Below are 16,996 nucleotides of genomic sequence, written 5' to 3'. Positions count from 1 at the left end.
AAAATGTCTACTCCAGGCACAAACTCTTGGTCCATGTCCAACTCTGAAAAAATTAAACCAGAGAAATGAGAATCTGGTAAATCTTATCAGGTTTTTAATGTGGATGATAAATTTGCCCACATTATCAACAATGTGGAGTATGAATAGCATGGAGTGGCACTGTGTCTGACCTGGGAATGAATGAGACAAAGATACATCTGCACATAATTTTCCCTAACAACAAAATATGGGTCTGAATTAATAAAATATTTTTTGCATCTTTTTTTATTCTTTTGTAACAAAAACTGATGCTGTAAGTTTTTTTTTATATTTGATTGAGTATAATCTAGGAATACATCTATTATCTTTCTCAAATATTTTATTTTTTTTAAAAGATTTTATTTATTTGACAGAGAGAGATAACGAAAGCAGGAACACAAGCAGGGGGAGTGGGAGAGGGAGAAGCAGGCTTCCCGCTGAGCAGGGAGCCTGATGCGGGGCTCGATCCCAGGACCCTGGGATTATGACCTGAGCCGAAGGCAGACGCTTAACCACTGAGCCACCCAGGCGCCCCCTTCTCAAGTATTTTAAACCTATTATCACAATTAAAAAAAATAGGCTATTATTTCCAGATGAAGGGAATTTCAGACATCAGAAAATAGAGAGTATTTCCTATTGCCACTACAAATCCCATGTTCTAATATTTACTCACCTCTAAAGAGAAAATCTGATTTTGTCTCTTTAGGGTTAAAAGATTATCCATGGTTTCTTCCTCTCACCGAACAACCCCACTCTCCCAGAACAGGGATCAAAGCTTAGTCTTCCTTTGTACTAACCCTGCAATGTACATGCTATTGTCTATGGCACAAAAGAAATGCTCAATAAACATTTATCAAACTGGTTTCAATTTTAAAATGAGTTGTTGGGAAAGGGAATACAAATACTTTATGTATTATTTGTTGGTTATGACAGGAAACAGCAAAGAAACTGTTTGCACCTCAATCTCTTTTTCTAAGTATAATCAGCCTTTTTTTTTTTTTTTTCAACGTAATCTCTACACCCAACATGGTGCTCAAACTCACAATCCTGAGATCAAGATCGCACACTACACCCACTGAGCCCAATTCGGCTTTTTCAGAACCTCAACCACTCCCTTTCCGCTATGTCATCATCAATCCTGCATACCCCAAATCCATGACCTCTTCTCCCTAGTTTCCTTCCTCTTTCTCACGACACATTAATCTCTTCTTCCTTCCCAAAGTGGAGTAATCATGCTAGCTATTACTTGGACAGGTTACCTGAATGCAAGTCTCAGTGTTTGATACTTCTGCAGTCAAATGCTCTACCACTGAGCTACACCCCCTCCAGTGTTTGATACTTCTGAATGAGACCATCCAGAACATCACCATGTGGTAAGGAAAGAAAAAGACCAGCAAAGAACATAGAAAGCCTCAGTACTAAACTACTCAGGGAAGGAAGACTGGAGTTGAATGTTAAGGAAATCCAAGTTAGTGGACATCAGATGTAAATTCTTTCTTTTAGCACGTTTATCAGTAAGCGATGACAATAAATGTTATTAATAGAGAAAAACAAATGTTTGGTAATAGAGAAAACTATTAATGCTGATTATAGATACTGAAAACATGAGAGGGAAATAGAGAGGCATACATTCTTTTTTGCTGGCTAAGAGTAGTCCTGATTAGTCATTTATGACAATACTTACCATTTATGCCCAATTATTTTGCAACACAATGACTATTAATATCATTTGGTGAATAAATAACAAATTAATATGTCAAATCAATACTGTTAAATATTCGCTTTGATATGTTCAGGAATTCAGCAAAAAGCCTTAAAACATGGTGTATTTTTACAGAACCAGGTGTGCCTGCTTTAACATGTTTTTTTCACACACACACATATGTATATGTACATATAGTCATCATCATCACCACCAAAATTTAAGCTGGATAATGAGGTTTTAAAAATAATTTTATTAAGATACAATTCACTGATTAATATAACAATAAAAAAATTTAAAAAAAAGATACAATTCACATGGCATAAAATTCACCCATTTAAATTGTAAAATTTAGTGGGTTTCTCAGAGTTGTGCAACCATCAACACTAATTTTAGAACATTTCCATTACTCCCAAAAGAAGCTCCATGCTCATTAGCAGTCACTCCCCATTACCCCTTTCTACCTGGTCCCTGGAAACCTAATATATGTTCTCTATAGATATGCTTATTCTAAACTTTTTATATAAATAAAATCATACAATATGGGGGGGTCTGTGACTGGCTTTTTTCACTTAGCATATTTTCGAGGTTCGTGCATGCTGTATTTATCAGTAAGTCATTCCTTTTTTTTTTAAAGATTTTATTTATTTATTCATGACAGAGAGAGAGAGAGAGAGAGAGAGAAGCAGAGGGAGAAGCAGGCTCCCAAGGAGCAGGGAGCCCGATGCGGCACTCGATCCCAGGACCCTGGGATCATGACCTAAGCCGAAGGCAGACACTTAACTATCTGAGCCACCCAGGCGCCCAAGTCATTCCTTTTTATTGCTGAATAATATTCTATTGTACAGATGTGCCACATTTTGTTTATCCATTCATCACCTGAAGGATGATATATGGGCTGTTTCCACTTTCGGGATACTATGAACAATCTTATACACATTTTTTTTAAAGGTTTTTAATTAAAAAAAAATTTTTTTTAATTTTTATTTATTTGACAGAGAGAGAGACAGTGAGAGAGGGAACACAAACAGGGGGAGTGGGAGAGGGAGAAGGAGGCTTCCCGCGGAGCAGGGAGCCCGATGTGGGGCTCGATCCGAGGGCGCTGGGACCATGACCTGAGCCGAAGGCAGACGCTTAATGACTGAGCCACCCAGGCACCCGAAGATTTTTTATTTTTTGAGAGAGAGAGAGACAGGAAGAGAGGGAACACAAGCAGGGGGAGTAGGAGAGGGAGAAGTAGGCTCCCTACCAAACAAGGAGCCCGATGCGGGGCTCAATACCAAGACCCTGGGATACTGACCTGAGCTGAAGGCGCCCCCCTTATACACATTTTTGTGTAGACATATATTTTCATTTCTCTTGGGTATTTACTGGTCACATGGTAACTATATTTAAGATTTTGATGAACTGCCAAACTGTCTCCCAGAGGGGCTATACCATTTTACAACTCCACTAGCAATGTAGGAGTGTTCCAGTTTTTTCATATCCTCTCCAACATATGTTGGAGACAACATTTTAATTTTGGCCATCCTCATAGGTGTGAAATAGTATGCCACTGTGGTTTGGTGGATAATGAGTTTTAAATATTACTATATATGGGGTGCCCGGGTGGCTCAGTAGGTTGGACGTCCGACTCTTGATTTTGGCTCAGGTTGTGGGATCAAGCTCTGTGTCAGGCTCTGCTCTCAGTGGGGAGTCTGCTCAAGGGTCTCTCTCTCTCTTGTTCTCCCTCTGCCCATACCCCCACCCCTGTGCGCATGTTCTCTCAAATACATAAATAAATCTTAAAAAAAATATACATGTTATTAGATATATATATCTATATTTTATATAGATAGATAGACAGATATATATAGATATAACGACATAGCCCTCCAGATCATATCTGGAGGCAAAGGTTTGCTCTCATTGTAAAAATTTTTTTTTTAAAGATTTTATTTATTTGACAGAGAGATAGAGAAACAAGTAGGCAGAGAGACAGGCAGAGGGAGAGGGAGAAGTGGGCTTCCCGCTGAGCAGGGAGCCTGATGCAGGGCTCGATCCCAGGACCCTGGGATCATGACCTGAGCCGAAGGCAGCTGCCCAACCGAGACGTCCAGGCACCCCTCATTGTAAAATTTAAAGAAGCGTAATTCCTAAGAACTGTTTAGGTATATAGCAAATGGAACAGCAGCATCTCAGTTCAGAGCTCTCTTTTCAGGACTGCCACTCACAGACTTATTGTTTCTTAGGTTGCTTTACCTTTTCAGACTACAATAGAACATACAGCCCTCATGCAAGAATCTCCACCACAGTGCATCACTCTGATAAATATAAACGTACAGGGGCAGAAAACAGGCTGAAAATGACAGAACATAAATAGGGTAGGATCATTTTTATTCATATTTGGAATGTGTACCAAGATAATTAACAGAGTCAGAAATTCCTAGGAAGAAAATATGGGGTTTACCAGCAAACTAAGTTCCCAAAGGGTCTGTTTAGGGTTACCCCTGCCTGCTCACAAAAGCAGTTTCCCTAAACAGAAACAGAGTTTTCCAAGGTTATCTAGATTGTGATAGCTGGATGTAAGACTATTCCCAACGAAAGCAGTGGTAGTAAGTAAGATTCAACAAGTGAAAAGGCAAAAAACATTCTCAGTTTCTGGAAGACTAGCCAAATGCTGTCAATTCTCTTATATTAAGCAGAACAGTTCCAAAGAAAAATAACATACACGGTGGTACATCTCCCTGTTACAGGTTATTGAAATAAAACTATAATATGCTCAAATTCTTAGATGTATTCCCCTTTTCACACTTGCTTTGCTTCTCTAAGCATAATCTCTTCAGAAGTGCCTTATGCTATTTAAGTCAACATTTATGAAGCTTTGGGATTCATAAATACTTTATGGTTTTCCTAATCTATTTCACAACTTTACAATAATTTATGGTTTTCTAAGGATACATATTTCATAAACACATGAGATATAGATATGTGTAGAATATCTTCACTGGTATCTAATCTGGTGGTTTCACTTCTTTTTTCTTAAATTATTATTATTTTTAAAGTAAGCTCGATACCCAATGTGAGGCTCAAACTCACAACCCCTCGTACGCTCCACCAACCGATCTAGTCAGGTGCCCCTGTGGTTTCACTTCTTTTAGAAGAGTTCATTTTCTTTTTTATTTTAGCCCTAGAATTATTTCTCAATTTTATTTAATTTTTAATTGCCTTTTAAAAATTTACTGTTTCCCTTGCACTGAATATCAAAGTAGCACCAAAAAGGGGAACTCAGTCTGAATTTCCTCAAATCTCTAATGGCTTGCCAAAGGTCCAACTGGTTTTGATGTGCTTATTGTCCTAATGCCCCATGTACCAAGCATACGGAGGATGAAATACAGTAAAAGATCTTGAGAGGCAAAATGCAACCAGGAAACAGTGACAATTTAATGAAGTTTTTCAAACTTGAATGAAGGCCATGTGAAGTCCAAAAATGATCGTTCCTTCTGTCACCAAGGAATTTCTCAGAAAATACTTCAATTAAGAACCTATTTCATTTTTGAGTAATGAGGAAAACTCTAAAATTTCTGTTCCTTGGTAATATATATTACCGGATATTGTAACAGTCAAAAAGCAATTGTAGCAGTTTAGACAAAGTTAACTAAATTAGTAGTAGACTCCATTCTGTAGAGCAGTCACTGATCACTACTATAGGCTTACTCTGTTTTAGTTCAGCTATTTAAAGCTCATAAAACCACTACTTTTACAGTTGAAACAGACATGGTACTAAATGAGATTTGTCTTTTTCAAAAAACGTAAAATGAGTTTCATATTGAACTGATTTTATTTTTTAAGATTATTTATTTATTTATTTGACAGAGAGACACAGCGAGAGGGAGCACAAGCAGGAGTGAGTGAGGGAGACACAGGCCTCCCACTGAGCAGGGAGCCTGACGCTGGGCTCAATCCCGGGACCCTAGGATCATGACCTGAGCCAAAGGCAGAGGCTTAACAACTGAGCCACGCAGGCGCCCCAATACTGAACTGATTTTAGCAGAAAGAGGCAGGCTGAAAGTGTTCTTTCCTCTGACCAAGACACTGATTTTTTCTGCAAGTAAAAAGAATTTCTCAAAGCTGCTTTACAGTATCAGATTTTGATAACTGGATAGTTAGTTAACTACGGTAGTCTTACCGCAGATAGTTCTGAAACTGCAAAGAAGTTGGACCCAACACTTAAAGAGGAATAAGGAGGCAGCTTTTCAATGTGCTACTTCCCCAGTTTCAATTAGAAGCCTGTGGGTGGAAGCCTGTGTGGAGAGAAAAGGAAGGTACAGGCCTGGGTCACAAACTCAAATGTCTAGAGGGATCTGACAGTTTATATAATGAGTCAAAGAAGGTGATGTAAGAGAAAAGATAAAGTGGAAACCACAGCTAATTGAAGAGTTAGCACATGCCTTTCTAAAGAGATAGCAACTACTGAGCTTTAGCCAACTGTTACATTAAAATGTACGCCCAATGTTCTTAGATAATTCACTTTTTCAAGATAAGTTTGAATTATATAAAATCTCATTTTAATTTTATTTATTTGTTTATTTAAAGATTTTATTTATTTATTTGAGAGAGAGAATGGGAGACAAGAGAGCACGAGAGGGAAGAGGGTCAGAGGGAGAAGCAGACTCCCCACTGAGCAGGGAGCCCGATGCGGGACTCGATCCTGGGACTCCAGGATCATGACCTGAGCCAAAGGCAGTCGCTTAACCGACTGAGCCACCCAGGTGCCCTATATAAAATCTCATTTTTAAAAACTGGGAACCAACCAAAATTAAAGGGAAAAAATCTAATACTAAGAAGGCCAGACAAAATACATCTGTGGGATAATTTGGGATCTCTGGTTTAGGTACTGGAGGCTGATGAGGAGGACCCTTAGTGGCACGAATAAAAAGAGAGTAAGACTGGGAGAACCCTGACTAGGTAACAAGGCACCAAAGGAAGCAAAACAATAATAACAACAAAAAACAGTATTAAAATAAGGCACTGACTATTATTGTGTTGCTACAAATGTACCTCTGAGAAAGAGAATGCTCTTTGCAGTTTGAAATTTAGGTCCTATGAAAAGCTCAAGAAAATGGTTCCCATGATCATATCCACTAGTAGACATGTTTTTATTTTTTAAGATTTTATTTATTTGCGAGAGAGAGAATGAGAAACAGAGAGCATGAGAGGGAGGAGGGTCAGAGGGAGAAGCAGACTCCCCGCTGAGCAGGGAGCCTGATGTGGGACTCGATCCCGGGACTCCAGGATCATGACCTGAGCCGATGGCAGTTGCTTAACCACTGAGCCAGCCAGGCGCCCTAGACATGTTTTTAGATATGCAAAATAATCAAAGAGGAGAGGAGGTAGAGATGGAAAAGTGTTTAGTTTCAAAGTAACTAATTAAGCCAAGAGGGACAGAAGATGGATACTAATGTTTACTAAGCACTGAGGCTATCAGGACTAAGTTATATAAAAAGGAATCACAGATTGGGCTATCTCTTGAGGAATGGAGAGGTCTTCCCTTCAAAATGTACTGAAATTATCACCTTAAAATGAGGTTTAAACTGCTAAGAGCAAAAATGTCTCATGAGCTTTTTCATCTCTGCAGATCAGACTGGGTCTTAATATTTGCAAGTTAATGACTTTTTCCACAAAAATCTTAGAAAATTTGAGAAAAACTACTGAGTAGTGAGACGCATATAACAAGCCACCCTCCCAAATCACCACAAATGAGGGTGACCATGTAGCCCTTTCTTGAGAGATTATTTGTGCTTAATAAAGATAAGGGTGTGTTCAGGATCCTGTCTATACTAATAGTTTACCACTAACATGATAGATTATTTCTCTGGAAATTTTTAATGGTGAAAATTTGATGGAAGATACAAACTAGGGATTACTAAAACAGGGTTGAATGTACTTACCTATTATCTCAGATTCATAATAATCCTGTGTGCCTTCCTGGAAGACAAGACAGGGCGTCTTTATGATTTTAGAGCATGAATTTGGAAAATGGTAGGTCCATTTGTATGGTAAGTTCATGTCCATCAAAGAGGAATGAAAAATAGGACCTACCTCCTCTTAGGGATTATTTAGCTGTGTTGTACCAAGGGCAATTAAAGGCTCCTTAGAAATTCTAAGTACAGGGAAGAGTAGAACTATAAAAAATTTAGTACTGTGCATTTTCTTGTTTATATATTTTTAGCATTGTTTCAGGATTCTACTATTTGCACTAAGAGAGCAGTATAAAGAAAGATGAAAAAGCTTACATTTCAACCGAATAAAGAACACTCCACCAAAAGCAAACAGAACAACAAACTCATACTACCACTGTTCTTTTTTTAATACCTAAGATGGGCTTTTGATCACGGTGAAGAAATAAGCTCACATACATCCATTAATCATACCAGCTAAAGATTTCTTTCTAAACCAAAGATCACAGACATATTTCTATATTAATGGAAAGGTAGTCCATCAGTTCCCTATAAGAAATCCTTACTTTTGTATTTTCATTTTGATGATAATTAAAAAAACAAAACAAAACAAAAAACCAGAGTAATAAATGAGTATTTAGGATCAGCTAGATGAGTATTTTATAAATGTTTAGAACGTAACTGGGCACTTAAAATGATAGTGATTTGTTTATGCCAAGCAAAGGCCAAATGATATCACAATACCGTATATATTTGAAAGTTTTTCAGTAATCCTAACAGAACAGGGTTTCTCAACATCAGCACTACTGACATTTTGGGCAAGGTAATTCTTTGTTGCAAGGAATTTTCCAATGCATTGTAGGATGTTTAGACACCACCCTGACCTCTACCCACTCTATGCCAGTAGCACCACCCTCCTAATGGTAGTACTCAAAAATGTCTCCAGGCAGCGTTAAGTGTTCCCTGGAGGACAAAATCTCCCCATGTGGAAAATCACTGCAATAGAGAAAAGTGGAGAGAGAAGTGGGTCATCTCAAAGTGCACAGGAGAATAAACATGTCACATTCAAATGAACCACAGCTGCAACAATTACTACTACTCTCAAGTTGAAAGCAACATCACTAAAACATTACCGTCCATCACACTGTCAATGTGAATTTCACTAGTTCTGTATTTCTGCTCAGATTTAACTTGTAAATCTGTTGCTTTGGTAGAATTTTTTCCCTTTAAAGGGCAATATAAACATTGTTCAAGTCTGAATTTAAATTTTCCTGATTTATTTTTTCCTAATAGAAACTTTACTCAAGAGACTTCTCATTAACTAAAAATGTAACCTTTTTAAATGTCCTTCTAGTGCCTAAAGTTTCTTCTGGAGTCTTCTAATTTGCTACAAATTTTTTTTTTTTAAGTAAGCTCTACGCCCAATGTGGGGCTCGAACTCACGACCGCGAGATAAGAGTCACATACTTGACCAAATGATCCAGACAGGTACCCCATCACAGATAATTTTTAATTGAAGAAATTCTCAAGGGCCCAAATGTGTTTAGATGCCAAATGTCTTTCTTAATCCCATAAAAAAATCACCCCCAAAATTTGTATATATACATTGAGAAAGTTGAGAAGTTACTGGATAAGCAATATCTGCTGTTATAACTCTTTCTTTCTTGACACGATTCTTTTTCTTAAAGACTTTATATATTTATTTGTCAGAGAGAGAGAGAGCATAAGCAGGGGGGGAGCAGCAGTCAGAGGGAGAAGCAGGCTCCTCAATGAGCAGGGAGCCTGATGTGGGACTCAATCCCAGGACCCTGGGATCATGACCTGAGCTGAAAGCAGACATTTAACCAAATGAGCCACCCAGGTGTCCCTTGACACATGATTCTTTGAAAAAGTAAGATAATTGCCAATATATCTTGGTGATATATATACTAATTTTCTCTTCTTCAAATTAAGCAGACCTGAGAGTATAGTATAACAATGTTCAAAGGTATATAAGAAGTTCAAAGCCGTTTTGAATACAACTCTATCAGTGGAAGAATCTTAAATTGGTTAGGTGTGGGTAAATGTGGAAGAGACTGTTGCAAAAAGTGTAATAGCTTAGAAACTATCCTTGTACTGGGAAAACTTAATCAAAGCTTGCCCTTAATCAAAGCTGTGCACTGAAATCTTACGTTGGTTGGAAGACAAAGCAAAGGTTTAAAAAAAAAAAAGTTGGTTCAACAGATCCACTTAAGAGAGCATTCCAGCAATGCTCATAAATTTTACAAGTTTAACAAATACAACTATTATACCTCCAAAGACTTAGCAAGTTCTGTTAAAATCACCCCAAATCAAATGGCTCAAAATTCTTTAACAAGCCAGAACTGTGCTATAAGGTTTAAAGATTCATTTCTTCTAAAATCCCCCCTGGGGAATTACTGCTACCTTCTTTATGCCTGTTAACTAGTTAGGTACAATTTTATTTTCTAAACCAATGAAAGCAAAAGAAAAAAGACTGCAAAGAAAGTATAAACAACTTTTTAGCAAGCTCTTCAACATGCAGCATCAGAGGTTTTTTTGTTAAAGTTAAGACAGCATCTAATTCTGTTTTTCTTCTCAAGATTTATCTACCTTCCAAGGTATACCAAATAACAAAATGACTTACTGATAGGAAATAGTAGCCAATAAAGCATGAATTCTTATATGTAAGTGACCAGAGTCTGGGAGAGCTGTTAAAAGTTTAACATGGTCGGAAAGAGGGAGAAAGGGAAACAAAGCTCCTAGTGATCCTCACTAGGAGGATCAGTTGAATTACCAAATTAAACACAAATATAGAAACCATTCAAAGCCAAAAACTTTATGCAAGATTTATGAAGCTCACAATTCTTCACTCTACATAATTCTTGGAAGGTCAGGACTTCTGTCACTGAAAAAAAATCAAGTAAGTCAGATGGACCTCAGATAAAGACTGACAGATATAAGAAACCATAGTCATGAAGTTCTGGGGGGTACATTTATAAAGTTCAATAGTTATAACAACAAATAAAGTATCTTTTTCTTTGTTAGCAAGCAATTCCTCACCTGCTTGTGTGCGTGATCATAGGAGTTGATATGGTTGTCAAATTCCTGATGTTTCTGATATTGCTTATCACAGAGTTCACAGTAAAAGTTGGCTCTGAGGTCTTCCAATGCTTTGGCAATTGCCTTCTCTTTGTCAACATAATCCTATAAGAACCACAAAATACAAACAAAAAATGAACTTGGTAGAATTTAAATGAATGTTATAAAGAGGCAGTCTTATCCGAAGAGAGAAAAGGGGGCTTATTTAGTGGTACCAGTAAAAGCCAAATGGAACACAAGTGGCAATCTGGCAGGGTTATTTGTGTGTGGTTGTATTGATAGTTGTCTTCATTTTTTGTAGCCATTGTATTTTATTCAGTAAACTTATACTATTAATTAATCCATGTATTTATGTTTGGGATGCCATTAATGATAAAGGATTTTAGGCAACTTACTGTATTGAAATATCTAAATTAATAGTTGTCTTCAGGGGCACAGATGCTTAACAAACTGAGCCACCCAAGTGCCCCCAAAAAGAGTTTAATTTTTACTTTGCCTTTTGGCATTATGGTGGCATCCCCTACTCCTACTCCTGGCTTAAAAACAAAAACAAACAAACAAAAAAACTCCAACCAGCCTGAAATAAACACTTTTTTTTTTAAAGTAGGCTCCACGCCCAGCATCAGTGACGTCCAGTGTGGGGCTTGAACTCACAACCCTGAGATCAAGAACTGAGCTGAGCTCATGATTCAGACACTTAACCAACTGAGCCACCCAGGCACCCTAAAAATCACAATTTTTATTGCATTGTAGAAACCACAGGAGTAAGTATAATCCTCAAAAGAGGCAATACAAAACAAAACAGAGCAACTTATCATCTGAAACTGAAATCAGGGCTGTGATGGGCAAGGGCTCTTCTAAGGACATGTGGGTGACACTGAAGCTTGGAGTTTGAGCAAGATGGGGGAGCTGGACCAGAGAAGTCTCATTAATAAATGAAAGAACCTATAAGTGGGCTGGAGAGTACCCAAGGACCTCTGCATCTTGGCAGAGAGAATCAAAAATACTCTCAGAAAGCATCCTCCATTTTAGCCCTTTAACATTTTCCTAGATTAAGATCAACAAAATTGGGGTTACAATCAAAGATTACTACACACACAGAAGAAAATAAATATATCTATAGGGCACCTGGGTGGCTCAGATGGTTAAGTGTCTGCCTTAGGCTTGGGTCATGATCCCGGGGTCCTGGGATCGAGTCCTGCATCAGGCTTCCTCCTCCTCGGGGAGCCTGCTTCTCCCTCTGCCCACCCCCATGAATATATAAATAAAATCTTAAAAAAAAAAGAGAAAGAAAAATCTTCTATAAGCGAGAGTCACAGGAAACAAGCAATAGATTTAGGTACCCCAAATCTCAGATACTGGAATAGTCTTACAGAATATAAAGCAACTATAAAATGTTTAAAATATAAAATGGAATTACAACAATGAGCAAACATAAAATATATTTTAAAAACTAGGCAGACTGTAGGGGCACCTGGCTGGGTCAGTTGGTAGAGCACATGACTCTCAATCTTGGGTTTGTGAATTCAAGCCCCATGCTGGGTGTACAGATTGCTTAAAAATAGTTTTTTTTAAAAAATAAACTCTTTAAAACAAACAAAAAACTAGGGGTGCCTGGCTGGCTGGTTCAGTTGGTAGAGCATGTGACTTGATCTCAGGGTTGTGAGTTGAAGCCCTAAGTTGGGAGTGGAGCCTACTTAAAAACAAAACAAACAAAACAGGAAAAAAAAAAACAACCTAGGCAGACTGTAGAAAGACCCAATGTAAGACTTTCAGAATTGAAAAACTTAACTGTAAAAAATAAACCAAAAAATTCATCAGCTACTTAGAGGATGGATTAAAAAAAGCAGACCAGATACAGCTCAAAAAAGATACGGGGGTGGGGTGGCGCCTGGGTGGCTGAGTCGGTTAAGTGTCCTTACTTTTGATCTCAGCTCAGGTCTTGATCTCAGGGTTAAGAGTTCAAGCCCCGCACTGGGCTCTGTGCTGGGCTTACTTAGTAAAAAAAAAAATAATAATAATAAATTTTTTAAAAAACGTAGTAGGGAGGTGAAAATGTTCTGGAATTAAATGGTAGCAATGGTTGCACAAACTTAACGGATTATACTAAAAACCACAAGGTGAATTTTGTAGTATGTAAATTATATCTCAATTTTAAAAAGATGTAGTATACAAAAAGAGGTAAAAGACTAAAATTAGAATGTGTTAGAGAGGGGCGCCTGGGTGGCTCAGTTGGTTAAGCGACTGCCTTCGGCTCAGGTCATGATCCCAGGGTACTGGGATCGAGCCCCGCATCGGGCTCCCTGCTCGGCGGGAAGCCTGCTTCTCCTTCTCCCACTCCCCCCGCTTGTGTTCCCTCTCTCGCTGTCTCTCTCTCTGTCAATTAAATAAATAAAATCTTAAAAAAAAAAATAGAATGTGTTAGAGAGACAAAGAAACAGATAATATGAAAAAGAGGTTTAGGAGCTATGAAAAATATGATAAGAATATTAACATGTGCAAAACTGGAATTCCAGAAAAAGAGAACAGACAGCAGAGATGAGAAAAGTATTTGAAGATATAAAGGCTGAGGATTTTTCCAAACTAGTAATTGATAACTCCATAGATAGAGGAAGCACAAAGTATACCACGCAGGCTAAATAAAAATAGGCACCTAGACATACTGAGTCAGACTACAAAGGGACCAAAGACCATCAAATCATAAAATACCCAGGAAAAAAAACATCACCCACAATCAGATTGACAGCAGATTAAAAGCAACAACAGAAGGTAGAAGACAGTGTGCTTCAGTGTGTTGAGAGAAAATACATTTGTATACCAAATGACCTATTTTGCAGGAAATGAAGAAATGAAGAAAAGAATTTTACCACCAATAGATTCATTAAAAAGAAACTTCCTAAAGTAGTATTTCTGAAATCATAGATTATGACTCACTAGTGGGTCACAACATTAACTTAGTAGATTGTAACAGGCATGAAAAGGGGGAAAAATAGCAAAATACAGAGTGTATTTCACATAAGGGTAAATACTATCTTGTAAAACTTTTCAGTTGTAAGTGGTTGCAATATTAAACGTATTTCTTACTGTGGGTCTGAAAGTCACGGTCTCCTTAAGCATGTGCTTTAGGGAAGAAGGAAAATGATGCCAGTAAAAAGGTTTGATATCTGAAAGTAAATGTTAAGCAATAAAAAAAATATACATATAATAACAAAACAACACCTAGTTTGCAGGACTGAAAAAGGATAAAAGCTAAATGCTAGCTGATATGGCCAAGTATAACAGAAGAGGGCATTCAAAGTTTAAGTGTTCTAGAGTCTTTCTACTAATAGAGATAGAGTTAACTTTAGACTTTGTTAAACTAAGCATAATTTACATTAAAATTCCAAGGGTAATTATTAGAATAGAAATAGTAAAGGGGGAAGAAGTAAGAAAACTTCAATTTTATAAAGGTAAGACATGTCAGAAATATCAGGAAAATAGAAGGTAGAAAGACAGATTGATAAATAATCACAAGAAACATAAATGTACTAAGAAGCCGCCAGAAAAACAAAATCCAACAACGTGCTGATTACAAGCAATACCCCTAAAACACAAGGACTTAGAAAGTTGGAAGTTAAGGGATAGAAAAAGATATGCCAGGAGCCTGGGTGGCTCAAGTTGGTTAAGCGACTGCCTTTGGCTCAGGTCATGATCCTGGAGTCCCTGGATCGAGTCCCACATCGGGCTCCCTGCTTGGCAGGGAGTCTGCTTCTCCCTCTGACCCTCCCTCCCCCATGTGCTTTCTCTCTCATTCTCTCTCTCTCTCAAAAATAAATAAATAAATAATCTTTAAAAAAAAGAAAAAGAAAAAGATATGCCAGGCAAATACTAACCAAAATAAAGCTGGAGCAACTATATCAATACTCAACTTTTTAACTTAAAAAAATTTTTTTTGTTTAAGTAATCTCTACACCCAATGTGGGGCTCGAAATCACCATCCTGAGATCAAGAATCCCATGCTCTGCTGACTGAGCCAGCCACATACCCCATCTTTTTTAGACTGTAAGGCAAAAAACATTACTTGAGACTGCGGCCAGTTATGGAGTTAAATATTAAGAAGCTATTCTGCAGGGCGCCTGGGTGGCTCAGTTGGTTAAGTGACTGCCTTTGGCTCAGGTCATGATCCTGGAGTCCCAGGATCTAGTCCCGATCAGGCTCCCTGCTCAGCGGGGAGTCTGCTTCTCCCTTTGACCCTCCCCCCGCCTCATGCTCTCATTCTCTCCCTCAAATAAATAAAATCTTAAAAAGAAAAAAAAAAGAAGAAGCTATTCTCCAAATAAGTTGCACTGCTAATCTGAAAAGCCTACAGAGATATGCTGGTTATCCATTGGTCTTTACGAGGTTTTGGCTAAAAACTGTAAGACTGACCCAAAAAGGTGGTCCAATTTGCCTCACCAGTTCCATTTAAAAACTAGATACCAAATGACATCTCAAAACAAGCTGAGTATAGCTGAACTTTGAACAACATGGTTTTGAACTGGATGGGCCCTCTTATACGAGGATTTTTTTCTAATACATATATGGAAAAATTTTTGGAGATTTGCAATAATTTGAAAAAACAGATAAACCACATAGTCTAAAAATATAAAAAAAGAACAGTATGTCGTTAATGCATAAAATATATGTAGATACTAGTTTATCATTATTACTGTAAAATATATACAAATCTAGTATAAAAAGTTAAAATTTAGAGGTGCCTAGGTAGCTCAGTCAGTTAAGCGTCTGACTCGATCTCAGCTCAGGTCTTGATCTCAGGGTCGTCAGTTGAAGCCCCGCGTTGGGCTCCACACTGGGCATGGAGCTTACGTGAAAAGAAAAAAAGCCGTAATTCATCAAAACTTAGGTGCACACTTACAGACCTTACATGGTACCATTAGCAGAGAGAAATGTAAACAAATGTAAAGATAATGTATTAAATCATAACTGCATAAAATTAAATGTAGTACATGCTGTACTATTATAATAATTTCACAGCCATCTCTTGTTGCTACTGGGATGAGCTCAAGTGTTGCAAGTGTCCACTTACAGCTATGTGTGATGCTAATCATCTCTGCATGAGCAGTCTGGCTCTCTGGCAGGGTATTGTAATAAAAAGTGATATCCCCCAGTTCTTGTATATTTTTCATTATGTTTAGTGCATATTGTAAACATCGAATAACACCACAGGACCCATACAAAGTGCCACTAGTGATGCTGGAAGTGCTCACAAGCAGAGAAAAATCATGATATTCTAAGAAAAATTTGAATTGCTTGATATAAACCATAGATTCACACCTGCAACAGTGGCTGCTTGCCATATGAAGATAAATGAATCTTGAAATGTAAGTGTAAGGCCTATTGTAAAAAAAAAAAAAAAAGAAAAGAAAAGGAAATCCATGAAGCTGTCGCTATAGCTGATCAGCGGGTGCAAAACCTTTTTTATTTTAATTAATTAATTGAGAGCCAACAGCGGTGGGGGGAGGGAGGGGCAAAGGAGGGGAGAGAATCTTTTTTTTTTTTTTTTAAAGATTATTTATTTGTCAGAGAGTGAGCGAGCGAGGGCGAGCGCACAAGAGAGTGCATGTGCAAACACAAGCAGGGGGAGCGGCAAGCAGAGGGTGAGGCAGGCTCCCCACTGAGCAAGGAATCCAACAAGGGACTTGATCCCAGAACCCTGAAATCATGACCTGAGCAGAAGGCAGATGCTTAACTGGCTGAGCCACCCAGAGTACCGCAGAGAGACAATCTTAAACAAGCTCCATGCCCAGTGCAGAGACCAATGAGGGGCTCAGTCTCTCAACCCTGAGATCATAACCTGAGCCAAAATCAAGAGCTGGACGCTTAACCATCTGAGACACCCAGGTGCCCCATTTTTTTGCAAAACCTTTTAAACTAATATTGAAAATGCAGTTTTTGTGTGGGTTTAGGATTGCTATAAGAAAGGAATATGTATAGACTCTGATAAGGTTTAAAAAAAGCCAAAGGGATTATACGACAACTTAAAGCAAAAGGTGACAGAGCTAAAGCTGGAGAATTAATTGCCAGCAAAAACGGTTTGGTAATTTTACAAAGAGGTTTGGCTAAAAGATGTCAAGATAAGAGGAAAGGGAGATACGTTCGTTAGATTACTCCTTTCTGCCCGTGGACGCCGCAGAGTAAGCATCGTTAAAGTCTCCCCTCCCACCGCCGTCATGTCTAAGTCAAGAGTCTCCCAAAGAGC

The 16,996-nt window shown here is 38.1% G+C and overlaps 1 protein-coding gene across 4 annotated transcripts in view; it reads right to left on the bottom strand.

Moving 5' to 3' along the window:
• GPATCH8 (G-patch domain containing 8) overlaps positions 1-16,996 on the bottom strand; it is a 119,179-nt gene that overhangs the window by 15,343 nt on the left and 86,840 nt on the right. For 3 of the 4 annotated variants that reach the window (XM_028092721.2, XM_028092723.2, XM_028092722.2), the window contains one exon: positions 10,720-10,863. In XM_028092721.2, the coding sequence (XP_027948522.1) occupies positions 10,720-10,863 (144 nt within the window). Of the gene's footprint in view, positions 1-7,650; positions 7,688-10,719; positions 10,864-16,996 lie in introns of all 4 variants that reach the window. The other variant, XM_088028239.1, reaches the window with a different exon arrangement.

Source organism: Eumetopias jubatus, unplaced genomic scaffold (genome assembly GCF_037043125.1).
Source record: "Eumetopias jubatus isolate StellerSeaLion01/CBP00866 unplaced genomic scaffold, mEumJub1_p1.0 scaffold_10, whole genome shotgun sequence".
In the NCBI taxonomy this organism is placed as follows: Eukaryota; Metazoa; Chordata; class Mammalia; order Carnivora; family Otariidae; genus Eumetopias; species Eumetopias jubatus.
The sequence above is the reverse complement of the archived record's forward strand: the minus strand, read 5'-3'. Positions and strand labels throughout refer to the sequence as shown.